The sequence below is a fragment of the Hirundo rustica genome, chromosome 1, assembly GCF_015227805.2.
Source record: "Hirundo rustica isolate bHirRus1 chromosome 1, bHirRus1.pri.v3, whole genome shotgun sequence".
Classification (NCBI taxonomy): domain Eukaryota; kingdom Metazoa; phylum Chordata; class Aves; order Passeriformes; family Hirundinidae; genus Hirundo; species Hirundo rustica.
This window is the reverse complement of record NC_053450.1, coordinates 11,634,562-11,659,899: the sequence shown is the minus strand read 5'-3', so window position 1 is coordinate 11,659,899 and position 25,338 is coordinate 11,634,562. Positions and strand designations below refer to the sequence as shown.

Sequence of the window (25,338 nt, the reverse complement as noted above, 5' to 3'; positions counted from 1 at the left end):
CTGGGGGGGGGGGGGGAGTGCTCGCCCCTCTTCCGGCTCCTTCCCATTGGTGAAGTGGGAGCAGGCTGTACCACGCGTGAGGCGCCCCCCGGCGCGGAGCGTGGGCGGAGCCCTGAGGGCAGCGCGGGAGCGGCGGCGCCGGGCGGGGATGGAGCGCTGTGACCTGGGCGACAGGCGGCGGGGGCACATCTGGACCCGCAGGGCGGGGGCGGCCGCACCGCGGGGGTAACGGGGCCGGGCCGGGGGGAGCGGCTGCCCCAGAGAAGCGGGCGGACGGGGCGGGGCCGGCCCGGGCCCACCTGAGCCTCTGCAGGGTGGTTGAAGGGACAGCCCGGGGATACTCGGTTAGATAACGGAAAGAGCACGTTCCCTTTGAATTACAGAACCGCTGCGGTTGGAAGAGGCCTCTGGAGATCATCCAGTCCAACCCCGCTGCCAAGGCAGGGTCACCTAGGGCAGGTTACATAGGAGCGCGTCCAGGTGGGCTTGGAATGTCTCCAGAGAGGGAGACTCCACGACCTCCCTTGGACAGCCTGTTTGGTGCTCTGCTACCCTCAACGTGAAGCTCTTCTTCCTGTTGAGGTTAAATTTTTGTGGTTTAGTTTAAGATCATCGCACTTCATCCTGCCGCTGGTCACCACCGAAAAGAGTCTGGCATCATCCTCTTGGCAGCCGCCTTTGAAACGTTTAAATGTATTAATGAGATGCCCTCTTGAAGGCGGAGCAGGTCCCCAAGGAGGCTGTGAAACCTCCGTGCTCAGGCTGCTCAGCTTGGCTGGGCACTTACCCCCGTCTAGTGATACCGTTTTAGTTGTATTGAATAAAATGCCATGGGGTAATTACAAGAGACTAAACGCAGTGTGGTATGCTATGTCAATACTGCCTGGTCTAAGCTGAAGAGCAGCAGCACAAATGCCACTTTGAGGGCCTCTGCCCTGGGGAACTCTGGAGACAGCCCTGTGAGCTCCTCACTCTGTTTTCCTGGCTTAGTTTAGTGGCAGAGAAACTTTTGAAATGCAGAGAGTGACATTGAGAAGGTCTTGGGAGGTGCTCTAGCTGCAGTGATAATTATTTGTGTTTCAGGGTGGTTTTAGAAGCAGAAGTCATACTTCATTTGTTAGAATCTTTAATGTCATAATCCCACACAAAACACTAGATTTAAATTACAGTTTAAAATATTTTATCTTTCTAGTTCCGTTTTTATGGCCCTTTTATTGAAGAAAAGAATGAGCCTAACAGTGAGGTGCAATTAGTTTTATCACTAGTCTGTACCATGGCTGTAAGACCTTCTTCAGGTGTTCACTTAGACTTTGTAAGATACCCCCACAGCCCCATGAAGGTGCTGGGTAGCATATTCTGTGTCTCAGAGAGCTATCAGCCTCTTATATAACCATGGTCAGAGCATTCTGCAAGTGCCCTGCAGTCTTCAATCAGCCTGTCAATATCCGGCACAGTTTTAGGTGCTTAGTTTAATTGTGAATTTACATCCAAGTGATAATACAAAATGATTGGCTTGCCTAGTGTTAGGCAATAAATCCAGGAATAGCAGATGTTCCAAATCTCAATGTCCTGCTTCCTGGAAGATCCTTTCTTTTACAGCTTATTCTGCACATGGCTGCATCTGCCCCATTTTATGTGGACAGCACCACACAAGGACAGAAGTGGAAAACTGGAAACTTTTGTTTTATAATAGCTTGAATGAATAGTAATAAATAAGCCTTTCTTCATAGAATCATAGAATGTTTGGAGTGGAAGAGGCCTTTAAGATCATCTAGTTCCAACCCCACTGCCATGGGCCAGGACACCTTGCACTAGACCAGGTTGCTCAGAGCACCACCCAACCTGACCTTGAACACTTCCAGGGATGGAGCATCCAGAACTTCTCCAGGGAGCCTGGTTGTTTCACCACCCTCACAGTAAAGAATTTTTTCCGAATGTCTAATATAAACCTACTCTCTTTCAGTTTGAAGCCATTCATCCTTGTCCTGGCATTCCAGGCCTTTGTAAAAAATCTCTCTCCACCTTTCTCATAGGCTCCTTTCAGGTACTGGAAGGCCACAATTAGGTCACCTCAGAGCCTTCTCTTTTCCTCAGTGGCTTAACAATCCCAATGCTTTTGAAGACTGTGAAAAGAATTGATATTAAAACTTATTTTCCCCACATCTAATCAGAGTGGCTTCTTAAACAAATGCACAGCTTTTCAGTTTTCTAGAATGTTTCTTTGCAGTGGTAATGATGAGCCAGGTTCCTTGGTGAGTGTTGAACTGGGCTCTCAGATACATCAGCATATATTAGTGTTATTCATTAATAATGGAAATCAGGTAACCAGGAAACACACAAAAGGATCATGAATGGTGAATTTCCCCCACCTGCTTTACATGTCTCCTACCTACCTTCCAACCCAGTGAATTACTTCCTTTGCAGTATATTTTATATATTTGAAACACATGAGTTTCACATGGAAAATCATAATTGTAAAATCATAAGATAGAAACATTTTAATCTTATGTCTTGCAGATATAAAAGGTAATAAAATGATTCTAAGCATGGCTGTTTTGCTGGCTTTCTTCACAGAGTAATAGTGAACATCATTCACAGTGTCCAAGGGTACCATTCAAAGACAATACATTTTCTGAATGTGGCTTTTGACAGTTCTGGGGATTCTCTCCTCGCTGGAGACCGCCAAGGGAATATATATGTTTTTGACCTGAATGGGAACAGGTAAGAATATTTCTATCAGGACTTTTTACTTGTCTGAGACATCTGTAGCATTCAGGGGTGTGGAACTTGCCTGGACAGGATCTCACAGGTCTGGTTTTAACTAGATAGTTTTAAATAGATAATAGTTTGCTCAGGGCTGAAACCCAGTGTCTCATGTGGACTCCTTAAATGTTATTTCATTAGTTTGGGTGCTCAAAAAGATCAGAGGCTTGCAACTGCAAACTGAACAGCAATGCCATAGAACTTAAGTGCTACCCCCAGAAGTTATTCTTGGGCCAGTACGGATCAATGAGTGAGTTGTGAATTAGAGTAGATGAGACCTAGTGTTTTCATTTGCAGAAATACATCAACCAGTCTTTTAGCATTTTAGTACTGAGTTTTAAAATATTAACACTGATTTTTAGATTATTATAATTGGATATGATTTACTTACTCCCTTCTTTTGAGTTTTTTTCTCTCAAATATATTGACATTTACATTTAACATATTTACAATTAAGTTATTACTTCACTTGACATTAAAAGAACCAAAGTTTCCTAACACAATGTGTATTTTTAAATAGGTTCAACCTTGTTCAGAGAACAATGCAGGCTTGCACTGCTTTGGCATTTAATCTTCGCAGGAAGACAGAGTTCCTTGTGGCTTTGGCAGATTATTCTGTTAAGTGCTTTGATACAGGTAAGGAGAAATTTCAAGGCTTAAATGCTATCTGTATTGGCATGAAAACTTACATAATTTTAGTTTTGATCTTAAAATTTTGGATAGTTTGTTTTATGGAAATTATACTATGTATTTAAATGCCATCTGAAAAAGAAAATGTTGGTTATAATCCTTGGGTAAATGAACCCTTTAAACCCCCTCAGTCTTTATTCCGACTGACTCACACAGGCATCTGTTTAACTGAAGTCCACCACAGGATTGTAGTTAGGTATGTTACCTTTTTTTAAAGCAGTTTTTTATATGTTTCCTTAGAATTAAGTACTCTATTAAAATAAAGCCATAATAAAACCAGTTCACAGTAAACAAACTGTTAGTTTGCAACTGGACAAGTTCTTAACTATATTTGCAGTAAAATATCTGAGCAAAGTGACACTGTACATGAAATGTCAGTACTTTTGAGTATTCATGTACTTCTATATCCTTATTCAAAAGCAATATTAAAAATTTACATCACAGCTGTGTGTCTCTGTCTTGATTAGAAGCTAAATGGTGAAGGGCAGTGACAATTTATTCTTCAATAATTATTCTTTACCTATCAGAATATGCAGTTGTAATGTCTCCATTATATCCAAATATTATCTGGATTTAAACATTTTTAAAAAGCTGTAGGAATCGCTCATCTACACTTTTAGGGTTTGAGTTTATCTGTGAAGATTTTAATGCAGCACAATGTTCCTCAAAACAGAGGAAGAGTCAGAGTTAAGGTCTGAAATCCTCTGCAGTTTTTCTCTTCCTTTCATCAACAGCAAGGCCAAACTTGGATGTTTGGATGCAGTTAGAGAAATCTTTATTACTCCAGAGAGTACTACATGTTTATACGGTGCTGTTTCCAGATATCAAGTCAGACTAAAGAATGTTCTAAAATTTGAATGGTACTCACCTAAGTCAGTGCAGTTCCTTAGGGTATTAGACAGTACTCACCTGATGGGCTCCATCCCCTCCTTTAGAAGACATACTCTCTAACCCCATGACACCTCTCAGATACCTTTAAACACTCTATTGTCTGTAAGCACAGCAGAAAGTTTGACTGTTAGTCTTTATGAGCTGCTTTACAGCCATTTCCTATCTTTGATGCCACAGCAGTAGCTGGAACCACCCCATGGGCTGCCAGGCAAACCACCCAGCGTAAACAGTGTAATTGCCACAAGTGCAGTTTGGTTGCTGAGAGAAGATTAGTGGTCATGCAGTCACAAGTGGGAGACATTGTAGTCAGAGGAACTATTCCCTTAGAATGCAGTGCACAGCATAAAAATGGTTTGGGTTCTAGAAGAATTAATGAGCTGTTGCTTTCTGACTCTGCCTTTCTACAGTCATAGTCCGTCGTCATTAAAACCTTTCTTTTTTGCACCTGTAAATAGTTGTGTAATCATTCACACATTCTGTCCACAAGTAAAAACAAGTGCAGAATTCTATCTAGAACATTCAGTCTCAGCTTCTGTGAGTGTTCACATCAGATATTCTATGAGGCATGCTGAACTTAACTGATCACACTGTTCATGGCTTTTTAAGTTTGATTTTTCGGCTAAATTAAACAAGTCTGTGCAAGTTGGCTTTCTGTGCAGAACTGAGGATAACTTATAAAACCTTTTATTTGGAGATGAGAAGGTTGTGCCTCTCTTAAGGTATAATAGCTATGCAAAGACTGATACCTTTGTTTCTTGTGTGTTGTGCTGTGAAGGCAAATGGTTATATACTAGTTATGCATAAAAGTCTCTTTTACAGCATACTGTTGACAATAAAGACTAAAGTAGTAGTTCCACTTTGAATGACTTTCATGTCTTTCATCAACTTCTGCAGGAACCCAGGAGCTAGTTAGTTGGATGAGAGGCCACGAATCTTCAGTGTCTTCCATCTCTGTCCATAGCTCGGGCAAGTATGCCATCACTACTTCCACTGATACAGCTCAACTGTGGGACTTGGACACCTTTCAAAGAATAAGAAAGCTGAATGTTCGTCAGTCTGTGGGTATACAAAAGGTGAGTAAAGAACAATTGCTAAAGGGTGAACAACCACACCACAGTAGGTATAACATCACATATTAAAATCACATTCCTTGTTAACAGTCTTTAAAATACAGCTGAATCTTTTTTTCCATCTTTGGGCATCTCATCTTAACTGTCATCCTATCACATCACCCAGACCATGAAATCATGGCTCAGTAGTTGCAGAGATCTGCTGGGGACTTTTAAGGAGCCTCCATCTTTAGAGATACTTAAAACTTGCTTGGACATGACCTTGACTAATCCAATTTAACTTGGAAATTTGAGCCATCTTCCAGGTTGACCTTTCTTTGGCCTAGGGTGGGCTCAGCGGACCTGTGTAGATTGATTCCAACCCAAATGATAGTGGGATTTAAGGGTGTTGTTATAAAAACAGTTTTGATGTCGTAATGATAACTTCAGTCACCACCACCTGCCCCATTCAGTTTCTTATTCCAAAGCTCTTCTATCTGTGCATGCAAAGCATTGAAAGTGGGAACAAACGAGGCTGAAAAGGAACTCGGCAAAAAGAAATCACTGTTTTCCAGCCTAGTGGTCTTTTTGCTTCTGTTTGCTGCACAGACACGTAGTAACAGCATGGGATGAGAAGGATGACATATTTGTGTCAGGGAGTGGTTAAAACAGGTCTCCCTTAGCATTACCCTGCTTTAAACAGGTCTGCCTGCGCCACCAAATGTCACACTTTGGTCTAAGTACTACAGAAAGTCCTGACCCAGTGCCTGAGCATGGCTAGCACACGTGCTGCCCTGTAGTGAATAGTCTGACAAACACCACTTCAATCCAAGGTTCTCGTCAGGCTGGCCACTAAAAAGCCATGATGCTTTTGCAGAGAACAAGGCTATTCATTTGAGTGTCCTCACCCACTTCTGGGTCAGGCAGAAATTCTGTCAGCTTAAAATAGTCACCTAGCAATTATTGTGTGAAAGATCATCCATAAATATTTGTTTGTTTGTTTGTTTTATTAAAACTGTTGTGTAGTGCATGTTGCTAAAATATTCCAAAGATGGATGCACTTCTCTAGTGGAGACAAGATTTTTCTACTGCTCAGTATCTTTCTTTGTGTAGGCTATGTGTAGGGACTTCTCATTGGTAAGTGATTCTTGGAATTTGGTAGAATCAGGATGTTGCAGTACGTAAACAATCTTTAAAGTCAAACACTAGTGATTATTATTGAATTAACAGATCACATTGGGGAATCAAGAGCTTGCTCTCTTGGATTGGTGATACCATTTCTTATAGGATTATGCAAGTGATCTAGATTACATTTTCCTGTCTTTAGAATAATGGTATTTATTCTCATGCCAGCATCTAAGATATACAGATAATAAGTGCTTTACTTAAGTTCAGATTTATTACCAGAGCACAGGCCTGACACTCAGTGTGCAAAGCTGGATTCTTGCTTGCTCTCTGAGCCAGTGTAGCAGTGTCACAGCAATTGTGTGTGCTTCTTGATGCCTCTTAAGCCCAGCTGCACTCCAACATAAACCTTCTGTTAGGTTGGTACGGGGCAAAGCTACTTTAAAAAGATAGAGACTGAGGTGCAGAATGAACAGACAGCAATTGAGACAAATGAGAATACAACACATCTACAGCGACCATTTCCAAAGTATCACTGTTTATTCAACAGCTGCTTGTGGCCATCTTGTGTTATTTTTCTACAGCAAAGCTGAAAATTAGCAACTGTTTGGTAGTCCAGTTTTCCAAAATTCATCTGCTCTCAATTCATTGTCTGGTTTTTCTCAGGGTCCCTGAAGGAGGACAGAACAGCTCAGTCTGTCCGAAGATAAATGACTCTGGTGGCTGAGATGATTGTTTTCCTCACAGGTTACTTTTGCTCACTATGTAGTGACTCATTTGGCCTGAATGTGTGATTTTCAGTCACTAAGATGAAACACAGCCCACATATCCATATTTCCAGATTTTCAGGGACCCAAGAGATCATTCAGATCATTCAAAACTATGAACTTTGTAGCACTGACTTAACCTCAGCCAGTGATGTCCCCAGTGTTTATATTGTGTCCTCTCTGAACTCTTCGGAAACAATGAAGTTTAACAGTTGCAAAAATAAGACAGATAAAATTCAACAGTAATTTCAGTGAGTTAAACTGGCTTAGCAAAGGGTACAACTTTTAACCAGTGCAAGAACACACATACTCCTCTCTAGGCTGTCACAGAGGACAGGGTCCAGCTCCCTGGGGGATCCAAGCCTTGCACACTTACAGTAATAGCCACACCTGCCTTGTTTTATTTTTTCATACACTTTAGTTAATTTAAAATATACTTCCTTGACAACATCCCTTTTTTTTTTCTTTTCCATATTCTTCCAGGTTTTTTTTCTTCCATTGAGTAACACCATTCTCAGCTGTTTCAAAGATAATTCTATTTTTGCATGGGAATTTGACACTCTTCACTGTAAATACCAGTTGCCAGCTCCCGTAGAAGGTTCTGTATTATTTTATAAGGTGTTTGCAGTTACCAGGTAAATTGCTATTTTAAACATTCTAAGGGCATACTATAAAAATTGTAGTTTTAAACAGGTTCTCTTTCTTTATTTGTAATATTTTGTGGAAGTATTGAGCTATATACTATGATAAGCTTTTGAACTCTGCTGTGACTGGTACTTTCATCAAAGATCAATAGCAGTTTTTATTATTGTCCCATAACTGTTGAAATAAATCAGATTGATTTTTAGTGACCATTAAAATAAGATTTAAACTATCGTTTGCTAAAGCAAATTTTATTATTTAGGAGCTATTTTGTTTTTTCAGAGGAGTATCACAGGAATAATAGTTGATTCAAAAGTGATTTGAGGGCATAGAACAAAATGAACAATCTCTCTTTTTAGCTACCACTAGTTTAAATTATAGGATGCTGATGGAAACTTTACCTGTGATCCAGGGATAGTCGGACTTTGGTGGCTGGTGGGAAATCAAATCATCTTCACTTATGGTGTTTGGAGTTAAAGCAGTTGATAAGAATAATCCAGATGCCTGAGAAAGTGCGAGCTGTTCGTCACCTGGAATTCCTCCCTGACAGTTTTGATGGGGGCTCCAATCAGGTCAGTTTTTTCATAAAGCTTAAGACAGGAGTATTTGGTTAGTGGATTCAACACCTATACTTGGAAGGCTTTTGGGGGGCACTGGGGGTACAGGGGTTTACGATACAAAGGAAAGTTACTGTGCTGAACCTTTGCTCAGTTGCTCCTTTAGCTTAATGGATTGTCATTGCTGAATTGGGTATTCCACTTGGTTTTACATTGGCAGTATTAATGGATGAATCCTGTTAACTTATAGGTCCTCGGAGTGTTAAGTCAAGATAATATTATGAGATTTATCAATATAGAAACATGCAAACTTCTTTTTGACATTGGGAGTCCTGAAGAGGGAATCAGTACAGCAGTGATTAGCCCCAATGGACGGTACATTGCCTCAGTAATGGAAAATGGAAGCCTTAACTTATACAGTGTCCAAGCTTTGACTCAAGAAGGAAATAAGGTAGAGTATTTTACATTTCTTAAAACATCAGTAAGTCCCCTTAAATGTGATATTTGTCTGCATGTGTTTTGCATCAGCAGTAGTTTGCAGACATGTGTTGAAGTGCCGTATTTAACAATACAAAAAAAAGAAAAAGTGATTTGTACAGTTTCCTTCATAGTTCCTCTAGCCTGTCAGGTACTTTGATGTCTTTAAGGTATATATATCACTGTGCTACTGGTGTTGGAAGGGGGAGATGGTATTTCTTTCTATAGCAATTTCTAGGCATTCACTTTCTTTTTGTACTGGTGTTTTGGAGGAGATGGAAACAGAATAACTGTGCCTCTTCTGTTCCATTTCCTATAGGAAATGTTTTGCAACTAATGTTCTCAAACTGTGGGTATAAAGTAGGAGTGTTTTTGTTACTGTGATTTTGTTCTTCTTACTGTGTTACTGGATACCAGCACGCATCATTTATGGCATAATCATACACTCCTAATCCTTCCTAAATAACAAACATTCTAAATACCAGTTCTTATTTTATTACATTAATTTATTAATGGGAGTCAGCTTTCTAAATACAGAATTCCATATATCTTTAATCACCATGTCTTTGAAGTAAACAGTAACCAGCTCTGGATAATGATGGAGCTGGAGCTGAGGAAGGATACGTGAAGATGTCACACACATTCCATTTGCACTTTTGCTGACGGTTTGACACGAACTGGGATATCCACTTTGTCACTTGCTTTCACAATCTCCAGCATTGAATTAATTAATACCTGCCTGACACTGAAGACTAATTAAAGTTTGTAAAGATTTTCTGTATTCTTTTAACTGGTGCTATAGAAATGCAAAGTATTTTAATGACATTGAGAAACACACTAAAGTAAATAACCTGAACAGTACATGATACACATCTATACTATCCCAATTATATTTTTACTGTTTGCTAAGCAAGGAAATAACATGACATTTGCTTGGGAGCTACTTAAGCCTTCTCATAGTTGGAGCAGTTTTATTCATGGACATTCTTTTTCAGGAGTATACAATCTATATCTGTTTATTTACAGTATAAATGTCTTTCTAGTCTTTTTATGGCCATCAAACTCAAAAATGTGGCATATAAAATAGAGTAAACAACAAAGTATATTTCTGTGTAATCTGTCTTACAAGATTTTAACCGAGGTATTTGTACTTAATACTAGCCTTCACTATTCATGTTCAAAGTTGTAGAAGACGGGCCCAAGTACACGTCAGAGGCAAATAAACTGATCACAAAAGTGACTTCAGGAAGTTCAAAGGGGCCATGGAAATCCAAACAAAGCAAAACTCAAAGCAGATTGCTAAAACTGCAAGCAAATACAACACTTGAAAATAAAGAGGTAGGCAGAAGTTGCAAATATTTTGTCCTTCACTCTGCAGTGTTTATATTTATATTTCATTGCCATTTGCTTTAAAAAATAAACTCAGGCACTGATGCACTTGGATATTTGAGCAGAGCAAGGATTAAGGAAATTTTAGTACCATTTTCTCTCTCTACTTCGCCCATACTCCTACAGTATGTGACACAGCCAGAGCTGCCTCCAGTCTGGGGTACCTCTGCAGTTGTTCAAGCAACTTGTGACACATTTGGTATTTGCTAGATCTGATCTGCTTCCCTGCAGAAAGGAAACTGGCACCTCTAAAATGTCTTCCTAGAATCCATTTCCTCTTTTTCTTAATTATTTAGAAGATGAATTACTGTTACATTTATTCCCCTCTGTGATCACGGTGCCATTTTCTCTCTCTGTCTTTATCTCATGCCTTTTATGTATACATATGTGTATGTATGTCTGTATATATGTATATTTTTTTTTTCATGTTTATGTGTCACCATATGATCCGTTTCTTATGTTAGTATTCTTTATGGTTTGCTATATCCATCATTTAATAGTACATAGTTCAGTCAGTGTGGGTCTGATCTGCTTCTGACTGAAATCAATGGCATCTGTTCTTTGAGTTCAGGGGACAATAAATGATGTTCTGAATTACCTTTTTTTGTTGTTGAAGTTCCTTGGACAATATAACAGACAGCAATATACATTTGATTTTTTTTTTTTTTGACACTATGTGATAAACTTCAATATTTAGCCACTCTCGTCGATTAGAGTGCAAAGAAAGAGGAAATGGTTACTTTTATTGTTGATCCCCTGTTTTGTAGAACGAATTGCCAGGTGGATTAAACAAGAAACGTCTGCAGGCCCTACTGAAAGGATTTGGAGAATATCCAGCTAAGTACAGGTGTTTTTTGTGTGCATGTTCATGCTTGCACAAAGTAAAATTGCTTGTGTTTACTGGCCTATGAAAAAGAATTTCCTTGACTAAGGCTGCATTTTAATTGCAGGATGTTTGTTTGGCGTTCCTTATTACAACTTCCTGAAAACCACTTGGCATTCAGTAGCCTGATAGACAGGGGAATCCACAGTGCATTCCTAAATATTCAGAAACAGTATCCTATCAAAAGTAGGAAACTGCTGAGAGTTCTACAGAGGTAAAATATATATTTGTATTTCTTTAACTATTACAGATTTTTATTTTCATATAGTCATCTGAAATGTATCCAGTAGCTGGAATCATCTGTAAGAAAAATTCTAAAATTACATAGTAGTGCCCTCTTGCAATTTTGTTTTGGTAACTCATACAATCCTGCATCTGTCTTGAAGTTCACAGTCTTTCCATGTTATGGTTGTAAAATACATATTATATTTTTATTTGGTTTTGGTTCAATATTTTCTACACCTTTGTTTGCCTCTGTGTACAGGACCTTGTCAGCTCTAGCTCACTGGTCTGCTATCTTTGCTGAGACACCCTACTTGCCTTTGCTAGCATTCCCATTTGTAAAATTATTCCAGAACAACCAGCTGATCTGCTTTGAAGTTGTTGCTACAGTAGTAGGTAAGCAACTCAAATATGCTGCAACATGTTTAAGCTTTCCAATGCAAAAGAGCTTTTCTGCTGAAATGACTAAGGTATTGCCTTATTTAGAGGTCACCAAGGTGTTACCAGGAATTAATATGGAGCTTAAAACAAAAACCTCAAAATATGAGACTTCCTTTTGCAGTGTTTGTAGCAAAATGTTAGTAGTTTTAACAACGTTTGTAAAGTCTAACTGAAACGCATCTAGCATTTGCAAACTCAGATGTATCTAGCATAATTATATCATAATAATTAAGTCTCTGAGACATGGGAAAATTAATCACAACCACCTCCCCCCCCGCCCCCGTCACCTGATCCCAGTCAATAGGGAATGATCTCTTTCAAGGTTTTACTCTGTTTAGTTGTCCTGAGCATGTGGTAACTCAAAACTAGACATTTATCTGAACAGTGGCTGTAGCTGTCTTCTGAAGAAACATTCTAAATTGAGTGCTTTACACTTAAATTAGTTGTTGCAGCTGCTGCTAAGTCTACAGAAGATACGTGCTGCCAAGCATACATGCCCACTTTGCAACCACATGCTGTTGGTGAATAAGTATCCAAGTTTACAGAAATTATCTTTAGTACATCGAAAATTACTTGATGCAGGCTGTAGTTTTGTGAGACAGAAATACTGGTTTAAGTATGGTCACCCTATGACACGTATTCCCACCTGCCTCCCATGCCTTAGTCCCACAGCTCACAGATTTTTTTTCACTTTATATTTAAGCGAGATTAGTTCTTCAGTCTGGTTCACAGTGTACTAACACGAAAACTAATGCCAGTGCAGCTGGAGGAGTAGTGTACTGTAGGAATGTTTTAGGAATACTTGGGAAGAAAAGACGTGGCAGTATCTTAAATAGGTTTTGCTGCCTAACAACATCTTAAATGCATCAGCTTTATAACCAAACTTCAAGGTTGTTATGAGTCTTTCACTCTGGATTACAGTGGATTGTGTTCAGCTTCTTGTTCTCTTTCAGTTAATTTTTGTCAGCACTGGTTTGAGTACTTTCCCAATCCTCCAGTTAATGTCCTTGGTATGATGGAAAATGTTTTGGCACATCATGACAAAGAACTACTTCAGCATTTAATAAAATACAATGTGACTTCACAGGTAATATTCTACACAGCTTTTGTATACAAAAATATACTGCAGTAAATAATAGTGTGCTAGTCTTTTATTCTGATGTATTTCCAGTTTGGGGGAGTTTTCATTAAATAACAGTGAATTATGTGGAAGTGCAAAGAATATATCATTGCTTTCCTGTAGTTTTTCCTTGTCCATGGTCATATATATGCTACTGTAGTTCTTTGCTTTCAAGTCCACATTGCTTAAAGATCTACTCAAAAATTATAAATGTACCCATTTTTTAACATGGACATAAGTGTGATGAATTAGTTTTGTAATCCCTCTTTATCGTTAGGGATGATTTTAGCTTCACAAATCTAAGCAGAACATTTAGACTTCCAGTGAAATAAGAAATGTATTTTTAATCACCCCAGATTAACTGAATGTTTAGAGTGGGTGATGAAACTTATCTTGAAATGTTCTGGTTTATTTCCTCTTTCTTTCATAAATCATTAGATTCTCAGTATAAGGCAAGGAAAATCATATTATTTCTTTAAAAGGGATGGTAAAATTGTTCTAATGGATTATTTTGTCAATTTTCCCAAATAATTTAGGTTTATGCTTGGCCTCTCCTAGAAACACTATTATCTGAGGTTCTAACAAGAGAAGAATGGCTGAAAGTCTTCGACAATATTTTCTCCAACCATCCTTCATACTTTCTAATGATTGTCATTGCCTACAGTATATGTTCCAGAGCTCCCTTACTCCACTGTAATCAAGCTGCAGATTTTGAGGTAAACATCTTCATATTTAAGTTAATCATGTGGAAAAGAGGTGTAAAACATTGTATCTGTTGTTAGGTTACAAGGAGATCCATTTCCACTTTAATATCTGGTACTTGACAAATACACAATAAATGAGTAAAACATTGAGCAGTTTCCTGCTTTTTCATGCAAGGAGAACTTTAAAAGCTTTCATAAGCTTTTTAATATCACTAAAAGCCTTTTTTAAAAATTTCAGTAGTTCATCAAGCACAAAATAATTGTCTCTTTTTTGAGGATCTAGGATGGACTTCGGCCTTTGGAGACAATTCTGTGATGTTGGTTCATTATCCTCTTGTCAAATTTTCAAAATTAGGCAGTATTATTGGATGTTCTCTGAAGCTAAATTAAAATGTTTCCTTATGTTTAGTATTCCATGAGAAGTGGATTCCTTTTCTTATGAAAATATCCCCATAGGCAAACAAAAAGTTCAGCCTAAAATGTGTTTATGATCCATCAATTTGACTGACATCAAGCAGGTAACATTATTGCTATGTTTAATAATGACCACTTAGAGATTTTCTTGGTGGATAAGATCTTCGACAGGAAGAATAGTCCTGCAAGAGGAGAAGCATCCAAGCTTCATGGCTGAGCACTGAAGTTCAGGCAGGTTTATCCAGTGGTAAGAGTCACTGCTGGACACTCTAAATTGACACCTAGCTTCCCAAATCCCTTACACAGCTGCCTTTTGAAGAGAAGAAAAAGAACCAGAGCATATTTTCCCACCTTGAAGAAGTGTGGCTCAAGTCACTTGAGCTGGTGATGTTTTATGAATTGCTAGGGAAAACTTTTAACATTTTTTAAATTAACTGTTGAAATATAGATATTGATAATTTTCCAGATTATTCCCAAATATGTGTATTAAAAATATATATTTATGTAAAAATACATAAAAGTGCATAATCTTATATAGAATGTAAATGGCAGCATGTCTCTTACAGTATTTCTTTCATCATCGTAACAACGTGGACATTAATGTTGTGATTAAGGAAGCCTATCGTCTTATGGAGGCTACACCACTGGATATCCATCCACAGCATATGCTTGATGACTTCACACCACTCACAAAAGGACAGTACCCTGTATTTAATAAATATCCCACGTACATTGTGGATTATCAAGCTCAGGAATGGCAGAAGATCAGACAAGATGAAATTGAATACTTGCGAGAGAGGTATTAGTGGGAAATTGAAGACAGTCTCAGACTGGGAGGGACAGGTGGACATAATTGCCTTTGTATATTGTAATGTGTATACTTGTGAAGGGAGATAAGAAAAATCAGAAAAAGGACTTAAAATACCTGCTAAAGATTGAGAGTTACTTGGTTTGATATGTTTTTGCATTAAATCATTAGCCTTATCTTAAATAAAAATTTTTTGCTGATTAGCAGAAGATATTGGGCCAAATGTCACTAAACCTGGAAGCTCATAGCCAGAGCCTAAACCTCTGTTGATCTTGTGGAGTCCAAGTTTTGAAGGGCTAAGGAGTTCTTAGCTTTCTGTGAAGCCAAGGCACCCTTAGAAACCAGTTTTTGTTAAGAATGTGAGGAATAAAGTACCTGCACTCATCTGTAATGTCCTGTTGTCCCTAACAGTCAGTGTGGTAACTCTTCCTCACGTACTTTGTCACTACGAAGGGGATGCCATGTTCTTTTATGTCATCTCATTTCAGCAGTTCTTTGCTAGTACTGTCATCAATTTCAAAGTAATCAAGTAGTTTCTTGATATTTGTTTTGAATGATTAACCTGTGACCTCCTTCCATGTAGACAATTAGCACATGAATCAGAAGCCAAAGCACAGCAACAGAAAGCAGAAGATGAAGCTTGGTATAGAAAGCAGAAATTACTTCAAGAAGCTGAAGAAAAGAGGCGAAAAATCCTTCTGGAGGAAGAAGAGAAGTTGGCAGAACAGAGGCAGAGGTATTAGAATATAGGAAGCATTAGGGGTCTGGCAACTGTAGCCTGCTATTACAATTTTAACCATGAGTAAAGGAGAAATAACCACTAATTTGTATAAATTGTAATGTGGGATAACTGTGGTCTGGTGGGTCATATTTTGGTGTGGGAATTAAGTGATCTGGGTTGTATTACTACCTCACCTATTACTTCCTGGAGGGAATACAGCAGATTAGAGGTCAAGTCACTTCATATTTTTATCTCAGCTCCCAGCCATTTGTGTGGCTCCTTTGGATTGGGAAGTCTCTTAAACAGTCAATTGCTGTGTATCTGCACACTGAGACTTCAGACTTGCATTGTGGGCAGACCCACACTGCAGACATGAGAGTCTTATAGGATCAGTGACTGTACACAGTCTTGGATTTCTAGTTGATCTAGAAAAGCTACTGCTTTGTGTATCAGTTGATAAGCAGAGAGTTATGATAGTAATGAAGCTGAACTGTAAGTTTGTATATTTTGCAGTTGTGAAGGTTTAAGGTTCAACATCGCCATAGTTTCTTAGATGAACTACAGGTAATCATGGAATCATTTAAGTTGGAAATTATCTTTAAGATTATCAAGTCTAATGGTTAACCCAGCACTGCCAAATTCACCACTAAACCATGTCCCTAAACACCATGTTTTTGAGCACATCTCCTAAACCTCTCTAAGCTACAGAGTTTTTTTTAAAGAGGACAGCAAGCCTTTATTTACAAACTAATCTTTAAGTTTGTGGTTTTGTTCCTTGAAAGAGTTTGATATTTACCAAATAAACTTGGGACTAATTTTGTGCAGCAAGAGGTACCAGAGCACTGGCAGTCATTCTAATGAGTAGTTTCCAGTTTTGGATCCTAGCAACATTAAACTCATACTTTTTAAAGTGGAGCAGAAACAGGGCACAGGACTTCAAAGCTTAACTAGAGATATTGCCATTAAAAGATTTGTGTCTGTGAATTTAATTTTGTCTCATAAATGAAAACTGGACAATTTACAGGAATGAAAGCAAGTGTCCTAAGCTTTGGTAAGGTGGAGATGAGCTCACAGTAATTAATGGATAACTGCATTGCATATTTGTGCTCTTTGGTACTGACCTTTTACATATACAGTATTATTTCTGTTATTTGTTTATTTCTGTTTCTTTTGGCTTTGAAGGCTTGCTGCTGGGAAAAGAGAATTGAAAGTAAAGGAACTGCAACTTTTAGATGCTTCAAGAAGGCGTTTTCGGAACTACCAGCAAGATCAGCTTCAAATGAAACTGAAACATCTCGATGATGAAATTGCAAGAAAGGTTGAGTATTGCTCAAACAATTCTTTTCTCTAAGGTTTAATAGGGAAAATAAACAAGGGAAAAATGCATAACTAAAATTTTGGTTGATATACTGTGATTTATGAGCCCAGAGGTGTATTTAGCATGAGGTGGGCTGCTTTAAGTGGTAAATGCATAATTTAACAGTTTTATTTGGCACTTAGTATGTACCGCTGGCAAAATTCCTGAGAAAAGCCAGATTCACCTGACTAGTGGCAGTGTTGAAAAATGTAATCGAGCTCCTTAAAGGGCTAGTGAATTCTCAGCTGTCTGTGGGCTATTTGTCCAGATTGCAAATTAACTCTGCCATTGATTGAGGCTCCACAGTGGCCTCTGGCCAGGCCTGGCTCTGCTTCCGAATCACTAACCCAGGCACCTTGGCACGCAGGTGCTGAGAATGAAAGCTTTTGCAACTCATGGGCACGAATTGAGCTTTGCAGGGCTATTCCTCATGTCTCAGCAACACACTTTGCGGAGCACAGTGCAGCTGGGTGGTTGTTTCTGCAGTCAGGGCACTGCAACACTCTAGTTCCAGCTCAGCACAGGTTCTGCCAGGTGCAAAGCAGCCTCTTCCCCTTCTGCCTACTGTCCTCCACAGCATCCTGGCTTCAGAGATTCCTTACTTGATTCAGAGCTGCATCTGGCAGGTTTTACTATGAGTTCAAGACTGGTATTTCCCTAAAATAGCTTGGCTGGATGCAAAACTCTTCCTATGCCTCTTCTCCACCTCACCCTGTGCTTTTGTTATGCAGTATTTTCCATTCTTCGTATGACAGAAAGTCAACCAGAATGTAGGGGCAGGAGGCGTTGGATATTCTTCTTGACAATGTTTTTTTAAAGCAGAAAAATTTCTTTACTGTATTTTCATGTGTTTCTCTTCCCCACAAGGCATCTCTGAGAGAGCAGGAAACAGCTGCTGCTGTTCAAGATATAGAACTACAATGGATGGAACTTGAATCACAAAAACAGCTTTTTGAACAGGTAATTATTGGGGAACTATACTAAATATAAATATTTAATGGTTCTTCCTTTGAAGTTCTTGGATTTGGTTGTATTCATTCAGCCAGACCTTGTGAGGAGAAAGGGGGCCTGATTTTTTTCTCTTTAATAACTTTATTTAGAATAAATCCTCTGTTGATAAAAGAATTAACACAACTCGTTGTTATCTTGGGGAGTTTTGGGTGAAAATACTCATATCCTCCCCATTTTATTCTTCTCCTGTGCTGAGTATCGTTTGGTTGCTGCAGGGTTTACTTGTGGGTTCAGCTGCTTGAGGGAAGTGAGGAACATGTAAATAAGAAATAAGTGTGTAACAATGTGTTCCTCATCCAAAAACTCCCACCTTTTATCCAGACATATCTGCATTTTCTAGAGAGAACAGTACAGCAGATTGAAGTAGGTGATGAAAAAATGTCTAGTTGCCAAAAATGTCATTAAGCAAAAGGTGGATGGTTCATTGGGAATGTGCAGTTCCTTTCTGAAATTACTGATTTATTCAGAAATACGGCTATTCAGTAATAAACGGCTTTAATCAGTGATTCTGTCTAAAGTTAAATTTTAGTTAATTATAAATGACTGCAAAGCAAGGATGCCAATGGAAAGCTTTAGAAATGTTCACTTTGATTAAATACTCGGTTAAATGTTTAGAAATCAAAGCTACACGTACCTATATTGAGTATGTGTAGATCCAGTGGAATAAAGGAGAAGTAGGCATCTCTGACCCTCATTTTGAAACGTGTCAGTCTATCTTTGGGTTTTTAAAAGCTTTTGGTCATAAACTTTTTATAATCCATTCTGAGCATAACTGGGCTAAATTTCAGTTAGCGTTTATTTATTCAATACACAGCCAACTGTATTGTGGCTACATAACACAAACCAGGCAAAGCTCATTTGTATTCCTGTACATGTAAAGTCAGCTCTCTAAGGGAACTAATTCTACAGTGATCATCCTCTCTAGGCTAGAAAGATAGCAATTATTCAAGTAGCTGAGGATCTCTGTTTGCCCACAAGAGTCTGTGCAGACAGGCTTTCCTTGCACTGTTCACTGCCATCAGCGAGGGTCCCAACTCCAGCTTCAAAGGATATTGACTTTGCCTCAGTTGCTCAATACATTCCTACAGGCCTGGGAAAGGGTCATAACTTTTGCAGAAAATTGTGTGGATGTGCCCTGGTGAATGTGAAGAAAGGGTGGTAAGCCACAGTGTTGTTTCTAGATCTGCTGCTGGGTTGTACTACTTTGGCAAATCATCTCTGCGTTCAAGCTGCAGATGTGTTTATTACAAGTCCCAAAGCCATGAAACACAGTTTATAGCTGTGAAACATTTTGGGGTTTTGGCTAAAATTTGCCATAAATTGCAGAATATTTTCATGATGAATCTAGTTCATTTAGATTGGAATTCTGCTTTTATTCGCCACAGTAATGTAGAGAATGGAATTACATCCCCTGTCAAGACTCAGGCCACTGTTATGACTCACACTTCATCTAGTTCCAAGCAGATAAAACAGCAGGGTCTATGGCTTTCTTGGACAGTTATGATATGTAGTGGGATGAGATGTGTGGATATATTCAAATACTAGTTTAATGAAATTTAATAAATGTTAAAGAGATGGAATCACCAACATTAGCTAGTAGCTTAGCAACAGTGATTCTTGTTTGTGTGCTTGGCAGCATCTAATCAAAGACCAAGAGGCAGTTACAAAGGAAATGAAAGAAGACATGGAAGCCCATCGAAGAAAGGTGGATCTGGAAGATCAACATATTCAGAGATGGATAGAAGTAGATAGAGAAGAAATTCAGAAAGCTCATACAGTAAGATGAATGGATCTTAACGTGTTCTGGGGAGTCAATATGCTAAGTTATACAAGTAGTACGGTTAATAGTATTTTGACTGTAATTAACTGGTTCAAGTTAATATGGAAATATTTTCTAAAGTAATCTAATTTCTAGATTCCATATTACTTATATTAATAGATAAAGATTCTATGTTTAAAGTTTTGAGATTTCCAGAAATCTGACTGAAGTGTCCAAACAGGTGTATAATATCGAAATTCTCTGGACCTGCCAGAAATATTAGCTGTTTTTTTGTTTTGTTTTGTTTTTTCTTTTTACTTCTCAAAACTTAGAAAGCATGTAAGACTCAAAAGTCATTTTCAAAACAAGTCATCCTCCTGTTAAGGAACATGTTTTATTTGTAACAATAACAAAATAAAAGACAGCTTCAAAGGAGATTTCAGTTGGTAGTACTTGGCAGGAAGTTCAGCTGTAGAAGCTGTCTTCTAAATCACAGTAATGAATGTGTGTAACTTGACATTAGGAATTGCTCAGCTTTTCAAGCTCAGAACTTGTAACTGCACAGTTGGAAAAATAGTTGCAGCTATCCCACTGCCCATATGCTTGGCATCTGCATTTGTATATTGTCTAGAAATAAACATATGGGTCTGAATTTTTGTAAACAGCATTTGATTTTTGGAAGCAGATGGATGTGGGTGAAAGTATCGGCATTCAGGTATCAATCTTATGTCAGCTGCACCTGTTAGTGGGTGGCTCTAGCAGGGACCTCTGACAGGGATACTGGAGAACACCTCAGTTTGTCTTGCCTGGTCTGTAGGTAAGGCTGTGCAGTTGGAATAGACTGAATTTCTGGTAAGAAAGGTGTTTTATTAGGTGGCTGAAGAAAATTTAACCAAAGCTGAGCAGAAGCACATTGATACCAACTGGAGGCTGCAAGCACAGCAGAGATTCAGGCGTGATGACCAGGACCGGGAGAAGTGCTACAGAGAGATTGTCAAGCTCCTGCATGACAACAGGGTGAAAGAAGCTGAACTGCTGAAAGCCATGAGGGAGACAGAAGAAAAAAAGGTATTTGCATAATTTCTTTTTCTAAGTGGGCCTGGCAAAAATGTAACCGTCTTTTGCCTGTAACAGAGAGTGCAGAAAGCTGAAATGTATTAAGAGAAGTATTTTGTTAGAACTCTCCTTTCTTTTTTGACTGAAAGTTTCTGGAAGCACAAGAGTGAATTGGTAAGGATGTTTTAGCCTTAGGAAAGCATATTCCTATTTCTGTAAGTTCCTCTTATTTTTATTTTCTCACCCAAGACGTTTACCTTCCTCCAGATGTTTGAATGAGACATTTTTCAAAATTAAACCTTCACACAGCTAACATATTTTGATTTTAGGGTTAAGTCTAATCTGTAGTAATCTGGATGGTTCTATTTGTTGCTTTTTCCTTGCAACACATCTGTTGAAGGCATTTAATATATCTCTTGCACAGTGGGAAGATGTTGTACACAATAAAGCTCAGCTGGAGGAAGAGCAGAAGGCGGCTGCTGCTGCAGATGCACACAGGAAGCAGCTCTTAGATGGCAAAATGAATGATGCACTAGAATTGGCGGAGAAGCTGCAAAGGGAAGATGGCTGTTTTGGTGAGCATGTAGATAATACACTTCTGTGTGGATGTTGGCATGAAACATTCACTGACTGAATACAAATGAACTGTCCAATATTGGGCATAAACTTAGGGATAACTCCTTCACTAAGCACTCTATAAGTGCTTTTTGGCAGTATTCTTTCATGAAACAGATATATCTGTTTTCCAAGGCCAGACTTGGAAAGAAATCTCAGTTTAATGTTTATCAAATGCAATAATATAAATGCCATTTTTGGTAGGAGCACAGGCTTAGCCCATCTTAAAACAATTGTGAAATTGCATCCATTAGCAATTTTCTGTCAAATAATGTTGTCCTGTGATAACACAGAGTTATTATACCAAGAAGTGGCTTTTCCAAGTGTTAAAAAAAAAATCCCAAACAAACCCCAACTTTCAGAATTGGCCAGTACCTCTTTCTCAAGTGCTGCATTTGTGTCGTTTTGCAGGTATTTCTCCTATCCCCCCACCATATTTCCAAGGCTCACATAAAATTAGTGATTAATATTAGGGTTAGGTGATTAGTATTACTTTGGGCAAACTTTTTCAGCCTTTGTCCTTATTTACCTAATGTTTTAGTACGGAGTAATTTGCAACTGTGCATAATTAAAATGGGTGGCTCCTAAAACTAAAAGCATGAGTAGCCATATTCTGTATGATCTTAGTGGCCTATTTGTCAGAAGATTAATTATATAGGAAGAAACAGCACATGTAATTTCCTAAAGAGCTGTAATTTCTTAAAGGGAATTTTAAGAAATTAATGAAATTACAGAGCTGTAATTCCTTAAAATGAAATGCAGTGATGCATAGCTTTGACCCGAAGAGTAGAAACATTGACCTCTAATTCTGAGCAAATTGTACTCGCCATTAACTGGAGTGGGTGATTGTTCTAGCTTTGCTTCCTAGAGAAAAACTGTTTTACCTCCAGCTAGAAAAATTCACTAGAAACTTCAATATTTTTAATTTACAAAGAACCCTTCTTTCCATTTCCCACAGAGCAACTGCGTGATTTAAAGGCCAGGTGTACAGAGAGAGGGGTAGAAGTCCAGCAGGTGCCAAAGTCTGGAAGCATCTGTCTCGATGATTTGTCTACATTAGCATCATCACCACACAGTAAGTTTCTAAATTAGGAGTTTCACATTTAGTTTCAGAGCATTGCTGAACACCCAGATGTGTGATTGAGTCATTAGTTGTGTAGGTGTTTAGTGGATAGTAAACGAGTTTATTGTTGTGTTGTCTTTCACACCTGCAGAAAATGTCTTTGCTACCAGAAGTGGCACAGGTAGGAAATGCCTGAAGTGTGTCACATTATGAGAGTGGTCCCAGTAAACCTCAGCCCTAGTTTAGTTGCATTCTGACCTGATCATCTTGCCCAGGCTTTTCCTGTCTTCATAGCTGTTTATGATTTGGGAATGTTGAGAGGATGTAGAGCTATCTTCATCAAAATCTGACTGGGAGTTATAGTCAAGAATTAGTCTAATTTCCTCTGGTCTGTCCTAGCTACTCTGGCAGTGAAAGCACAGTTTAAATTCCAATGCAGCTTATGTACAAGTCTGCAAGGCATGGGAACCTGTGGACCTGCTGTATCCCCCATTAGCATCTGACCTGGTAGCCACGAGAGGCACCGCTTTCAAAGAACTTGCTCTTACCAGTCTGAGGGCTGCCTCACATCCAATGGTACTGAAAACCAGCATTTCTCTGCCAGAGATGTCGGTTTTCCAACAGGTATTTGTAGTGTTTATGGAAAACTATTAGTTGCAATGTTAAGTTTCTTGCACTTCCATGTCCTCAGACAGAAGACGAGCAGAACTGGCACCCCAGGAGCGGGAGCTGATGGCAGAAGTCTGGCGGCTCCGACAAAGGCTCACCTCACAGGCCAAATCCAGGTACCCTCCAGCTCATTCCCCAGCTACAATGCAGTCACCTTGAGATGACCTGCTCTGGACCTTAGCTGTACTTTCAAATTACTAATCAGTGAAAAGCTAAATATGTATAGTGTGATTCAGGATGGATCATAGACTGTTTATTAAAGGCTTTTGGAGATATTTTTATATAAGAATAAAATCCTAGCTAGAAAACACGTCTTTTGTTTGTAACCTTCCTGTTATTTTTTACTTCTAAAATAAACTCATTTTTTACCGTTAAGTTACTGAGTGTGCACTATTTATGTACTTCATTTTTTCTGGTGGCTGCCCTGACTTGAAGGAACAAACCACTGGTAAAATGTTGGTCTTGTCAATGATGAGTAAGTGGATTCTACAGGCTGCAGCAGGGAAATTTGCAATTACAGAAAAAAATCTTTTCCAGAGAGAGGCAAACATTGAAACCAAGGCCCAGAGAGGGTGTGGAGCACCTGCTGCTTGAGATGTGGGTAGCTGTTACACATATTCCTAGGTTCATTTCGTGATAAAGAACGGGAGAGGGGATCTAAACAAATACCTTGATCTTTCATAGTGCTTGTGGTACTGATGGCTAATGCTTTTCACCCAAGAGTCAAGAACATGAGATATGGTGGTACAGTAAAAAAAAATATAGGGCAAAGTAAATTAAAGTGAATCATCCATGATTTCTACACACACTGCTGATACAGAGGTAGACTTGGCCCTGTGAAAATATGAGGACTGGGATCTTAATTTTTTCTGCTTCCCCTGGGGTTTTGCTGATGGTCTTTGGGGCAGCAGTATTGGAGCAGGACTGCTCGCGCTGGCCCTGGGAGCTGAGGCACCAGGCAGACCAGGATGATACCTGTAACCAGCAGCTTTTTGTCATCTGGGACTGGGAACAGCCTCTGCTTCTCATTAAATTACATGAAAACCTCAAAGCACAAAGGTACTTGGTTATCCCTGCTTTACCATCCTCTGCACCTGGAAGTAGAAAGAGTCCCATGAAGAGCAACCAGGATCCATGGAAATCTCACTGCAGCCCTCTGCAGTGTGGAGAAGAGACATCATTCCCTTTTCAAAGGGGGAAAAATGCAACAGGATCATCTCGGAGGCAGGGGGAGTAGTTGAGAAAAATTGTCTTTTTCTGATGATTGTCTTGGAGTTTACATATGATTATTTCTATATTTAAAGGGAAATAACAAACCCACTGAGGTTTTGGCCTGCACCGTGGGCTATATGTGTATGTGCTTATGGTTTGTAAAAACGGCAAAGCTGTAAATGTGCATAAACTGGAGCGTTCCTCGCTGGCAGGGCCAGTGTCCCGCCGTGTCCCCACAGCAGCTCCCGGACCCTGCCCGCAGCCTGACGCCGGGTGTGCCCACTGCCCCCGCGGGAGCCATTTCCCCGTCCCCACTGCCCTGCACGGGCTCACGGACAGCCCAGGGGCCGAACACCGGCTGCCAAAAGCTACAGTTGCAGAAGTTACTCCCGTGAGCCCAGCACCGGGAGGGACAGGCCCTTGACCTGGAACTGCCGCTTCGGAAATCACGGCAGGTAGACTTAGAAGTCACCGACCGGCTCGGAAGCGCGGCTTCGTGCGGTTTTGTCGCCGCTAAAACCGCGGGGTGAAGGCGGCTGAGAGCAAAAGAACTGCCCGCCTTTGCCCCGTGTGAGGATCGAACTCACGACCTTCAGATTATGAGACTGACGCGCTACCTACTGCGCTAACGAGGCGGCTGCTCCGCTTTTCTCCATGAGGGCCCTCAACCCTGGCGGCGGCCTCGCTTCTCGCCGGGGCCGCGGGACAGCACGGCCCGGCCCGGCCCCTCCTCCGCCCGCAGCGCTGCCACCGGGCGGGATCCTGTGCTGGCCGTGCGGGGGCTCGGAGTGGTCCTGTGGGACCGCAGGGTGACAGCGGGGCTTCGCTGTGGTGACAGTGTAAGGCCCCACAGCATAACCTGTGAGGAGCCCCGCCGAGCCCATGAGGTGGACCAGGGTGACCCTGACGGATACCGGGGTGACCATGGGAGAT

General features: G+C 39.8%; 1 protein-coding gene and 1 non-coding gene across 5 annotated transcripts; one reads left to right on the top strand and one right to left on the bottom strand.

Moving 5' to 3' along the window:
* The first annotated feature begins 108 nt into the window (after positions 1 to 108).
* TBC1D31 (TBC1 domain family member 31) lies at positions 109 to 23,493 on the top strand. 4 transcript variants are annotated; one of them, XM_040083383.2, is made up of 22 exons: positions 109 to 225; positions 2,575 to 2,721; positions 3,284 to 3,399; positions 5,239 to 5,417; positions 7,769 to 7,920; positions 8,340 to 8,499; positions 8,735 to 8,935; positions 10,123 to 10,299; positions 11,118 to 11,197; positions 11,301 to 11,447; positions 11,718 to 11,851; positions 12,850 to 12,983; positions 13,553 to 13,732; positions 14,701 to 14,933; positions 15,526 to 15,678; positions 16,846 to 16,981; positions 17,888 to 17,980; positions 19,668 to 19,808; positions 20,664 to 20,858; positions 21,271 to 21,421; positions 22,420 to 22,536; positions 23,216 to 23,493. In XM_040083383.2, the coding sequence occupies exons 1-22, from the start codon at positions 149 to 151 to the stop codon at positions 23,350 to 23,352; spliced, it is 3,240 nt and encodes a 1,079-aa protein (XP_039939317.1). In that variant the 5' UTR covers positions 109 to 148; the 3' UTR covers positions 23,353 to 23,493. The 4 variants fall into 4 exon arrangements, with proteins under 4 accessions (XP_039939317.1, XP_039939326.1, XP_039939333.1 ...); XM_040083392.2 differs by having other exon boundaries at positions 139 to 225; positions 2,653 to 2,721; positions 23,216 to 23,474; XM_040083399.2 differs by lacking the exon at positions 109 to 225 and adding an exon at positions 301 to 480 and having other exon boundaries at positions 603 to 2,721; positions 23,216 to 23,474.
* A 1,474-nt stretch (positions 23,494 to 24,967) lies between these two features.
* TRNAM-CAU (transfer RNA methionine (anticodon CAU)) lies at positions 24,968 to 25,040 on the bottom strand. Its single transcript has one exon. It is a non-coding gene; the product is annotated as a tRNA-Met (tRNA).
* Between the last annotated feature and the right edge of the window lie 298 nt (positions 25,041 to 25,338).